Genomic DNA, 12,337 nt, shown 5'->3' on the forward strand with positions numbered 1-12,337 from the left:
GGAAAGGTGTGATAAAATGTTCACATCCAACTAATTTCTGCCTCTCTGAACAGCTGCTACGTGTTTAAGTCATCAACAACCATCTAACATTAAGCAACACCACATTTTTCTTCTGCATCGGAACGGCTGCATTTTTTGACATGGCTTGTTGCTTGTGAACATAAAATACAGAGAATGCTCTTTTTTTCTTGTTCTGCACTAAATGGTTAAAAAGAATGGGATAAGAATATGTTTTATAGTTATCACCTGAAGGGGACAAAATATGATCCTGATTGGTAATACAGGCAAGAACATAAGGCAATGGCAGAGCAGTTGCATAGCAAGTTATTAGGCCTTTGGTTCTGTTTCAGGTACATCTAGTGAGAAAGCCTGAGTTATCCCTTACTGGAAACACCAAACGCCACAACACATTTATAGCACTAATGACTCCACATCAGCTGCCAAGGCTACATCCTATGGAAAGCTCAATAAAGGTCCAAAACACACTGCAGAAATAATCCAGTCTGGGGCCGCTTTAGCTGCTCTGGTTCAATGCTAGGAAATTTTGGAAACTGTAGTTTTGTGAGACATTGAGCCTTCTCTGCCAGAGAGCTCTGGTGCCACAATAAATTACAGTTCCCAGGATTCCTTAGCACTGATCCAGGTCTCAAACTGGATTATTTCTGCAGTGTGCTTTGGACCAAAGTGGAGCTTTCTGCTGCTGCTCTGATGCTATGGACAAAACATGTTGAAGTGAGTCTCTGTAACCATAATCCAGGGAGAAGCAAACAATGTTTATTATATACAGAGAGATCTTGTAGCACCTTTGAGAGTAACTGAAAGAAAGAAGTTGGCAGCATGAGCTTTCCTAGACTTCAGTCTCCCTCCTCAGATGCATTTGGCTAGTCTCAAAGGTGCTACAAGATCTCTCTACATACCGATTCTGCAGAGTAACACAGCTATATCTTTCAATGTTTATTATATGATATCTTCTGTGTGTTTTGTTTGTCTGATAACACTTTTGTCAGTTAGAATGTTGTTAGTCCAAATAAAAATAATAGTATACACACACACACACAAGCGGAGAGACAGGGTGCATTCAGACAGCAGAAATAATCCCTCTTGGTCTTGACACCACTTTAACTGCCATGGCTCAAAACTGTGGAAATTTGGAAAGCTACCAATCCCAGAACTCCATAGCATGGAGCCACGGCAATTAAAGTGGTGTCAAACTGGATTATTTCTATAGTGCGGATGCAACCTGGTTCTTCTCTTTTGGCTCCTTTCTGGGCGACCCATTTTTGGTTCCTCAGCCCTCAATCCCTGAAGGTTAGGCACCCGCCTTAACTTTCCTCGCACCATAAAAGGCCAGGGAACGAGGAGGAGGAGGAGGAGGAAGGGGGGAAACACACACACACAAAACACGCAGAGGAGAGGGAAAAGCCAAGCCCTGGGCCTTTGTGGCAAATGGGAGGGAAACTGAGAAGGCCCAGGAAAGAGAGCCAGATTTGGAACAAGCCAAGTGGGGCAGACCTGGCCACGTCCTCCATTTCTTTCCAGGCCATGTCCTCCATTTCCACCTCCTGTCCAGGAGGAGTGCCAAAAGGTCCTCCATTTGGAGCAGGGCTGACAAGTATGGCTTTCTAGTCTCTCCAGGGTGACCAAGGTACGCCCTCCTTTTCCAGGGGGGGTGTCCTCCATTTGCTCCTCCTGTCCGGGAGAAATGTCATCGCCTCCTCCCTTTGGAGCAGGACTCAGAAACATGGAGGCCTATGGCTAGGGCTCCATCCACGCTGGAGAAATAACCCGCCTTGGCACCGCTTTCACTGCCCTGGCTCAAGGCGATGGCATTCTGGGAGTTGGAGTTTGCGCTGGGGCCCAGAGCGGCGGCGCTCCAACTCCCAGAATGCCATAGCCTTGAACCAGGGCAGTGAAAGCGGCGCCAAACCAGGGTTGTTCTTCCTCCGGGGGGAAGCATGGAGCCTAGGAGTGTTGTGTGGCTTTTCTTTGCTCCTGCCCTCCATTTCAAGCCTCCTCTCCAGGAGGAGTTCCCCAAAGTCCTCCATTTGGAGGAGGAGGAGGAGCGGGAGGTCTCTGGGAGGCTGTTTTCTCTAGGCAGCCTTTGCCCGGGAGGCAGGGGGGCCAAGGGGCCTTCCCTTCCCTTCTCTTCCCTTCTGCTGCTTCTTCGCCCAGAATTGGCGGCAACTCCCCTTTGTCCCTTTCCCCTCCTCCTCGTCCTCTTGGCCTTCCTCCTTCTCTCTCTCCTTCAGCCCAGCCTTCCTCAGTGGGGCTGCTGTTGCTGTTGCTGCCTCCTTCTTCTCCTTCTCCTGCTTCTTGGAGCCATGGGGACCCCGAGAGCCATCCCAGGCCCCCCAGGCCCCCCAGGCCGGCCTTTGGGCCCCCGGGCTTGGGCCCCTCTCCTGAGCCTCCTTCTGCTGGGGCCCCTTCCTCGCCTCTCTCGCACTCAGGACCAGCCTTCCTGCCACGGCGCCTTCGATCTCTATTTCGTCCTCGACAAGTGAGTGGGGAGGGAAGGGGGGAGAAAGGAAAAGAAAGAAAGGAAGGAAGGAAGGAAGGAAAAAGAAAAAGAAAGAAAAAAGAAAAGAAAAGAAAAGAAAGGGAGGGAAATAAAAGAAAAGAAAAAAGAAAAGGAAGAAAGGAAAGACAGAAGGAAAAGAAAAGACAGAAAGAAAGAAAGAAAAAAGGAAGAAAGGAAGGAAAGTAAGAGAAGGAAAAGAAAGAAAGAAAGAAAGAAAGACAAGAACGGAAAGAAAGAGAAAAGGAAAGATAGCCAGAAAGAAAAGAAAGACAGAGAGAGAGTCAGAAAAGAAAAGAAAGGAAATTCAGACAGACAGAAAGAAAGGAAAAGAAAACAAATAAAAGAAAAAAGAAAGAGAAGAAAAGAAACACAGTGTAGAAATAATCCAGTTCGAGACTGCTTTAAATGCCTTGGCTCACTGCTAGGGAATCCTGGGAACGATAGTTGATTGTGGCACTCAAGCCCTCTGACAGAGAAAGCCCAGTGTCTCCCAAAACTACACTTCCCAGGATTCCCTAGCACTGAGCCAGAGCAGTTGAAGCAAGTTGCTCAAACTGGATGATTTCTTCAGTGTGTTTTTGGATTTCTGTTGGTGTGAAAGGTGCTGCTAGATCCCCTTACGTACTGCTCCTACAGACTAACACAGCTATATCTTTGAATTCCTCAGAAGGGGGGTTTGCCATGGCCTTCCTCTGAGGCTGAGAGAGTGTGACTCGTCCCCATGTCACCCATTTCCATGGCCCAGCAGGGATTCGAATCCTCCAACACTCAAAAAATGCTACAATACTACATAAAGAATAACTGTTTCTGATACACCAGGCTGTACTCATCTACAGGCCTTGCACAGCTTACACAAACTTTTTGTGGAACCTGTGTCAATTTACCCAACTTTTTGGAGGTTTATAGCAAGGCCACAAGGTCTTTCTATATCCCACCCTGAAAGTATCTTACTGCAAATATTTGTTGTGGTGGTGGTGGTGGTGTGCCTTCAAGTTGTTTCCAACTTATGGCAACCCTAAGGGGGACCCATCAAAGCACTCCACCCTTCAGTCAGTGGATTAAAAAGAAAAATACAACAGCCACACAGTAACCCAGACATCCTCCTTTGCCAGGCCATGTCCTCCATTTCGACCTTCTGTTCTGAAGCTTCTGGGGCTCAGGCCAGTTTTGGGAGTCCCAGGCCTAAATGTGACCCTAAAATCTCGTACTCTAAAAATCTCAGATGTCTCCTGTGGAGAGAGTTGTGGTTGCCTTATTCAGTCATTGCAGAGTTGGTTGAACTCCAGTTTGTCAGCCTTTTTGTGTCGCCTTGGTGTCTGGAAAAAGTAGTGGGCCAGTCCTTTCTGTGAGGCATCAAGAGGGAAAAGTAATTTTTTCTGACTGCAACTCCTGCTAAACTCTCCCAGCCACTGGGATCAGTTGGAGAGTCTGGCAAAGAAAGGCAAAGAAAGTTTTCAACTTTCAGTCAACAAGCCAAGAAAGTTTTCTTCTTATTCTTCCTAGAGATACAAAGAATTAACTTCTGAATGCCCCAAAGTAGCACATTCAAGGAAGAAGGCCAAACTAGGATCCTTAGGCGAAAACACACTGCAGGAATAATCTAGTTTGAGACCATTTTAACTGCCCTGGCTCAGTGCTAGGGAATCCTGGGCAGAGGTGTCTTTGATTTTGTTCATGTTCAGCAGCCATATATGTGACCTCTGTTTGCACCAAGTCCTGCAGGAGTGCTTGTAATACAGCGGGCCCTCCACGTTTGCTGGGGTTAGGGGAGCAGGACCCCTGTGAAAGCAGAAAAACTGCACAAAAAAAATCCACATTTTTTTTCTTACCTGAGAGAACACCTCTCTAGGAATCTCAAGGTCCTCCAGTGCAAGACTGTGCTGGACAATGACCAGAGAATTGCACTGGAGGACCTACAAATGCCTAGAAAAGTTGTTCTCTTTAGGAATAGCTTGGTCCTCCAGTGCAACTTCGGGTATTCATTGACCATAGAGTCATGTTGGAGGTCCTAGAGATTCCTAGAGAGAACATATTAATCAAATTTGTGAATAATCAAATCTGCAAAAATCAAAGACTCAAATATGGAGCGGCGACTATATACTCTTTTCGCTTAAAAATGTTAGAGGCCCATTTTGTATCTTGTGCAGCAGCATACTTTTTGTGCTTGTGTGTCTGTGTGCCCATCTTGCAATTGTGAGTTTATCTTGCTTCTGCACTGCCCGCTAAACCCTGTATAATGTTACACACTGGCATCTTAATATTATGTATCAAGATGCCAGCATTCTTTCCTTATCCATGAGTATAATTTTGGTTACAGAGAGTAAGCATTGCTAACTCTTCTGGCTTGTCCACAGAGGTCTTCAGTGATACAGAAAGAATAATTGTTTCTGATATGTCAGACCATACTCATTTAGAGGTCTGGCACATCTTACAGAATTTTTTGGGGGGAACCTGTATCATCTTACACAACTTTTTGAAGGTTTATAGCAAGGTCACAATGTCCATCTTTCTGTATCCCATTACATGCTGACAAGTATGCTACTGCTAATATTTGTTGTTGTTGTGTGCCTTCAAGTTGTTTGTGACTTATGGCAACCTTAAGGGTGACCCATCATGGAGTTTTCTTGGCAAGATTTGTTTAGAGGTTTGCCATTGCCTTCCCCTGAAGCTGAGAGTGTGTGAGTGGCCCAAGGTCATCCAGAGGATTTCATGGCTGAGTTGGGATTTGAACTCTGATCTCTAAAGTCGTAGTCCTACACTCAAACCACTATGCCACACTGGTCCTATGACTTTAATTCCAACTCCATCTGTACATTAATATCATCATCATCATCATCATCATCATCATCATCATCATTATCATCATCATCATCATATCAAGAAATGGACTGAAATCCATGAAAGCTCATTCAAAAATAAATAACTTCATCCCAGAATCATAAAATTGGATGAGGTCTTGCCTCTCAAGTCTAATTCCCTGCTCAATGCAGAATCTTCAGGTAAAGCATCCCCAGCAGGTAGCTGTCCAGCTTCTTTTTGAAGATGTCCACAGAAGGAGATCTCATCACTTCTCTAGGGAATTGGTTCCATTGCCAAACCACTCTTTCTGTCAAGATGGTCCTTTTAATGTTCAATAAAAACCTGCTCTCCTGTAATTTAAAACCATTAGGCCGGGGCCTACCTTCTGGGGCAGCAGAGAACAGAGGACAACCCGTCCTCTCTGTGACTGCATTTGAGATACTTAAAAATATTTAATTGTTGTTTTTAAAAAAATGTTCATTGCACATTTTAAAAATGGTTTTATTTGTGAGCTGCCTTGGGTCCCCATCTGGGAGAAAGGTGGCATAGATAAACAAATAAATATAGAAAATAAATAAATAAATATAATAATAATAATAATATGTTTTATTTATAGACCGCTATTCCGCGATGATCATAGCGGTGTACAGTAAAATCGTAATACAATACAAAATACAGTTAAAGGAGGGAGAAGTCTCGTCCTTCAGGCAGTCGCTGATGTTGCTGGGTCTGCCTGATGGCTCCCTCTGAGGCCGAGATGACAGTTGAGGAGGGAGGGGCCTCTTCCTTCTTTTAGTCTCAAATGTGCTTCTAGATGCTTTCTGCCATTTTTCTTTTTCAGGGTGGCACATGAGACTTAATTCATGTACATTTATTTATTAAGTGATGACCATCTCTTGCAAGGCTTTTAGATGTTTTTGGAATGCAACTTCCAGCAGTTGCCAGGATAATCTGTGGTGAGGAGTTAGGAGTTGCAATCCAACAATATCTAGAGGACTGCATCATTCCTGCCCATGATGTCTTGGTTGCATGGAGGTAAGGACCTCCTGTACTCTGTTGAGACATATTTTCCTACTTGACTGGTGCTGATTAACAAGAGCTCAAAAACATTTCTGTGATTTTTCAGCAAATTAATTTACTGTTAAAAGTTGCAGTATGAATCTTTTCTCATAGTGGCTGAGCACCACATTGGTAGCACAGAGGGTTTGAAAGGAGAAAATTTTAAAAGATCTTTTGCTAATCTGGTACCTCTCAGATGTGTTGGACGACTACAGCCATTGTCCTCAGCCAGCTGGGATAGTGGTTATTGTAGTCAAACACATCTGGAGGGAAATGGGTTGAGGAAATGCTGTTTAAGAGGATATGTTCCATGCATGTGTTCTGGAAGATTCAAGAATCTGGAGGTATGCAGTCAACTAGCAGAACACAGTCCTGTATGTTGCAGGGAAGCCTTAGTAGAGGTAAGCAACCTGTTTGTAGGTGAAACATGTCCACGGTTGTTGAGACTCTCACTGAAGAATGTCTGGTTAAACTGATGAAGAACCTGAGGGACAAGAGTTGGAAAACTGTTGTATTTGTCTGTAGCTGGTGCTGTGCTTTGTCAAAGAAAGCTGTTGAATAGAAATCAGAGAAGGAAGATCAGGATATGAGGAGGCTGAAAGAGTGCTGTTAACTGTGTGGTGCCATACTGTGCATGTCTGTCAGAAATCTGCTTGTGGAGCATGTGTGAGAGTAGATTGTGGTATGGTGAACTGGGGTTAAAATTGGCCATATTGAATATGTGAAACATAAAAAGAATATGAAAGGGTTATGTGCCTTGCTCTTGGGAAATTATTGTTCCACATTGCAAATGCAGAGTGTATACATTCTGTGACAATGTTACATTTATATTAAGTTTTGGTAGTTTAGTTACATTTTAAACTTTTGCATAGTGTAAATGTTTAGCTATGCTTTTTTAAACTGTTGTAAGCCACCTTGAGTCCTTAACTGGATACAATGATAATGATAATAATAATTTATTTACATTATGACCTGGAAATGTGCTTCACTGAGAATCCTATGATGCTTGAAAGGAATGTGTGATTGCTGCAAGGGAAGAAGTCTTAAAGCAAGGCAATGTATGCATCTGGCATTTCATATTGCCCTACACAGGAGTGCATGTCCTAAGGGAAAACATTCTTGTTGTTGTTGTATACCTTCAAGTCATTTCTGACTTATGGTGACCCTATCATAGGGTTTTCTATTGGCAAGATTTATTGACAAGGAGTTTGTCTTTGCCATCCTGAGGCTGTGAGAACATGAATTGCCCAAGTTTACCCAGTGAGTTTCCATGGCTAAGTGTATGTGTCAGAGTTCAAAACAACTGGATGACAAAAAGTTTGAGAATCACTTCCTTAGGATACTCACAGATGGCCTCCAAAGAAATCTTGTAGCTGGATAAATATATTGTAAGGTGGACTATTCTTCACCTCCACCCTGTTCTATCTTTCATCTGTATACACCCTCTATACAATGAAAGTTTCTGGGGACTTTTACGATCCCTGTGTATTCCCTACACTATTGAATATATAGGGATCGTGAATATGAATAATTTACGAATGCATAACTTTAAATTACACATTTGTAACTGCAATCCTGAATTCCAGCCAACACTAGAATTAAATTAATGCTTTTGAAAGGAAGAAGTGAACTAAATTGAAGTGAAGATAATAGGATGTGGGCACATTCTACACAAATATTTTATCCATGTTAGATTATTTTATCTTTTCAACGAATACACACTTACTTTTGTTTTCTCTGCAGATCAGGAAGTGTCACAGACAATTGGTTTGAAATTGTGGACTTTGTGAAACAACTGACAGACAGATTTGTGAGGTGAGTTGTCCTCTTCGTGCTTTCCAAGATTAATTTAAAGGGGATAGATTACAGAACAAATTCTAACCTTCAATTCATGAAATATTTGGAAATATGTATCAGTTTGCTCATGTAAGATAGTTTTACAATAGCACTGTATTCTAGAATGCAGTGGTCCCTCCACATTCACTGGGGTTAGAGGTGAAGGACTCCCATGAATGAGGAAAAACCGGAAATAAAGAAGCACTATTCTTTTTACCTGAGTCAACACCTCTCTAGGAATCTCCAGGTCCTCCAGTGCAACTCTGTGATCAAGCACCTACCAGCAGTTAATTGTAGAATCATGCTGGAGGACCTACAAATGCCTAGAGAAGTGTTTTCTCTAGCAACATCTAGGTTCTCCAGCACAACTCTGATGAAGTTCTTGCAGAATGCCGCTGGAAGAACTGGAGATTCTTAGAGAGAACATATTAATCAAAACTGCAAATAATCAAATCCATAGAAGTTAAAGCCAGAAATGCAGAGGTCCAATTATATATACACTTGTCCCTCTATATTTGCTAGGGTTAGGGGCACAAGACCCCTGTGAATATGGAAAAACTGCAAATAACAAAAACACCATGTTTTTTACCTGAGAGGACACCTCTCTAGGTCCTCCAGTGCAACTCTGTAGTCAGTGTCCAACAGACACTGACCATAGAACCAGATTGAAGGAGCTACAAATGCCTAGTAGAGTATTCTCTCTAGGAATCTCTAGGTCCTTCAGTATGACCTTTGGTTAACGTTGACCATAGAGTTACACTGGAGGACATAGAGAAAACATATAAATTAAATCCATGAATAATAAAATCTGCAAATCTCAAAGCTGCAAATATGGAGGGATGAGTGTATTTGGATTGCCATGTATGGCTCCATCAGCATGCAGCTTCCAGTTTTGAGCATTCATACTTTGGGTCAAAACAAACTGCAGAAATAATCCAATTTGACACCACTTAACTGCCTTGGCTCAATGCTAGGGAATTCTGGGATCTATAATTTTGCAAGAAATTTAGCCTTTTCTGGCAGAGAGCTCTGGTGCCACAACAAACTATAGTTCCCAGAATTCCCTAGCACTGAGCCAAGGCAGTTAAAGTGGTCTCAAACTGGATTATTTCTGCAGTGTGTTTTGGTACTTTGTTCCTAGATCAGGTTTTTGACGGAACAGTTTCTGGACAATCTTGCTAAAAGAGAAGAACATTTTAAAGGTGACTTACTGTAACATTACTATCAACTCACCTGGATCTGGTAAGACCATGCTGTTCTTAACAGGACCAAAGTGTCTAACTTTGCATTTTTTTTTGCACTATGGATAGTCAACTATGTTCATGACCAGATTACCTGCCCTCTTCAAGTGACAAAATGAAATGGGATTTGCCCTTTCTTTCTTTCCCATAGGGTTCCCCATTTTACCCAAGATGGATTAATTTAAATCAAGATATATTTTTTTAATAAACAGGGACACCCCCTGGTTATTACAACAACAACCTGGGAACTTAATAAGAACACCTTACTTCAGGTCAGATGATTTAGCCATAAAGGCTACTATTATCTATGCTGACTAATGGGAGTTTCAGGAAATGGACATTTTAGAAGCATATGCTGCAATTGTTATTTTGATTCAGTTTTAATTTAGAAATTCATGGGGTTTTTTTATTAAAAAAAACATGATTCTGGGATGTGAAAGATCAGCATTTGAAAGGAAACACAAGTCAGCTGTACTTCCTGTTTCTCACATATACCTTCTTTTTAGTTTCTCTCTCATTATGTGTGAAATAGCTCCTAATCTGGAGAAATATGTGTGTATCTTCTGGAAACTGAATGCTAGGATAGATGGAATTTAGTTTCTTCTTAAAAGGCTATTATTGTAACAAAGAGCCCATGTTTGCTGTCCATCTAAAATAAAGATTATATGTTCAGCTATTACGTTTAGTTGCTCATGTAATGTATCTCTTAACCTTTGCAAACTGTTTTGAGCCTTCGATTGGAAAGGGTGTGATAACAACAACATCATAATCAACAACAGCAATGGTTCTCTTTGTCATCATTAAGATTTTTGAGCTTTAAGACTGTTTTGGCACCCTCCCCTCATGAGAGATGGTTACTGCAGTGATTCGAAAATTGGTCTGGGGCTTTTGGATTTCTGAGCCAACTGAATGACTGAATGACTGCTGTTCAGGCACAATATCTCAGCCTGACCTACCTCTGAGGGTTGTTGTGTTGATAATAAATAAATAAATAAATGTGTAGAATATATGTGACAGAAATATTCCCCATTTCTTCTGCTGTTGCAGGATCCAAAATACATGATTGTGTACTGAAAGTAGGGAACACATCCCTTTTTGCATTGTATGAGGAAATAATTTGATGCCTGCATAGACTTTTTCTCATTTTTGTCTTTTGCTCTTGCAAAACAACAAAACAAAATTTCATTTCTAGAGTACCAGGGCTTTTAGTCTCTTATGTGACTCCAAGGCTAGCCAAACAGAATACATTATGTAATCTAAGCCAACATATGCAAGATCTGCTATATAATCTTCCTACCCGATATGTAGATATTGAATGATAATGGTGATTATTGTATTTTAGCCTATACATGTTTAGCCCTGGTTAAAACCATGAAGCTGGGAGCACAGGAGGAAGTAGCCACACATAAAGTGCAGTTAATTGTTTCCTATGGAAAATGTAATACAGTAGGCAATTGTGAGCTTGACCAGCTGGTGAAAAGTCATGTGAAATAGCCAGGCATAATTGCATTTTGCTTGCATCTCTCTTCCAAAAGCCAGAAACAAGGAGAGAAGTCTAGTAGAAACCCACTCCCAGTGACTGTAAACTAATGAAAAGATTCTAATCAGTTGTTCCAAAGAGGCTATGGCCCAGACTTGACAGTTACTGGCAAGAGGAATATTTATCTCTTCCAAAAAATGATTTGATTGGCCATTCCAAAACCTTTTGGTCATCTTTTATTTAAGCCAAGAATCCCCTCCCTTGCAAATCTTTTTTTTTTTTTTTTACATTGAATTGGCTGAAATAAAATAGATTGAGCTGACTCATTTGATGAACAGTTCTTAACAGCTTATTAAGATTTCTTCCTCCCCCCCCCTCTATTTTTGCTTAAGAAATAGAGGACGGTTTAATGGTTGACAAAAGCTGTTCAGCACAGCATATGGTGAAAACACAGAGCAGGTTTCATTATAAGAATTAGATCATTCCGGTATGAGTTGTACATCTGTTTCCCATTTTGCTGGGTCTGAAAGATGTAGATCTGCAGTAGCCTCAGAACACACAGTTTATTCCCCCCTTTAAGAGACTCAGACTTTCAGTGGGTCCTTAAAAAGAAAGGAGCAGTGCAGGAGATCTTTTTTATCTGCATTTAATTCATTGGTGAGGGAATTAAGGGAAAAAATTGAAGAAAGGCAAATGTTTTTATTAGCAACTGTACCTCGCTTAAGGAAAAACTTGAAGAAGATACTTAAGAGTGGCACTGCCGACTAGAACAAAACCTTTTTCCTGTGGTGATATAGGGTATTTTTAACATTAGTTATGTAAACTATATTTTATGTAAATTGACAAACTGAATACAAACTTGAGAGTGTCAATCACATTTATGAAGCAGCGGCTGCTGACTTTGGATGTTGCTGGACTTCAGTTGACAGAATTCACAGCCACTTTGGTCAGTGGACCAGGTTTCTCGAAATTCTAGTTCCACAAAATATAGGGAATGAGGGTTGAAGGAACTACTGTTCCAGAATATCTGCTTTGCATGGCGAAGGTCCCAGGTTTGTTCTCCATAATCTCTGGGGAAGCCAAAGCCCTTGACTGGAAATATTTGTTCATCACACTCTGCCCTTTTGAGTTTAGGATGGCACAACCAAAGTCAGAAAATGGTAAAGCAGCAGTGCTTTTGTGTTTTTACTTTAGGCCATACCTCTCTGAACACTCCTGTTCTTGTCATTTGGTTATTCAAAGCACAATTTTTTTAAAAGTTACTTTTTGGACTAAAACTTCCTAAATCCCCTAGCTAAAATAGTGATGCCTGGCTGGGGGATTCCAAAAGCTGCTGTCCAAAATTAACTCTTTCATGCTCTTATTCAGAGCATTGAGTGAGCCTGGCTTGGACTTATAGGGCTC

General features: G+C 41.6%; 1 protein-coding gene across 1 annotated transcript in view; it reads left to right on the plus strand.

Moving 5' to 3' along the window:
- Positions 1–2,089: 2,089 nt before the first annotated feature.
- Positions 2,090–12,337, plus strand: part of ANTXR2 (ANTXR cell adhesion molecule 2) — a 159,403-nt gene continuing 149,155 nt past the window's right edge. The window contains exons 1-2 of the mRNA XM_089526263.1: positions 2,090–2,497; positions 8,120–8,191. Coding sequence (XP_089382389.1) covers positions 2,322–2,497; positions 8,120–8,191 — 248 coding nt within the window. The 5' untranslated portion in view covers positions 2,090–2,321. The remainder of the gene's footprint in view (positions 2,498–8,119; positions 8,192–12,337) is intronic.

Source organism: Sceloporus occidentalis, unplaced genomic scaffold, assembly GCF_023333645.1.
Source record: "Sceloporus occidentalis isolate IW3139 unplaced genomic scaffold, rSceOcc1.0.p SCAF_5, whole genome shotgun sequence".
Classification (NCBI taxonomy): domain Eukaryota; kingdom Metazoa; phylum Chordata; class Lepidosauria; order Squamata; family Phrynosomatidae; genus Sceloporus; species Sceloporus occidentalis.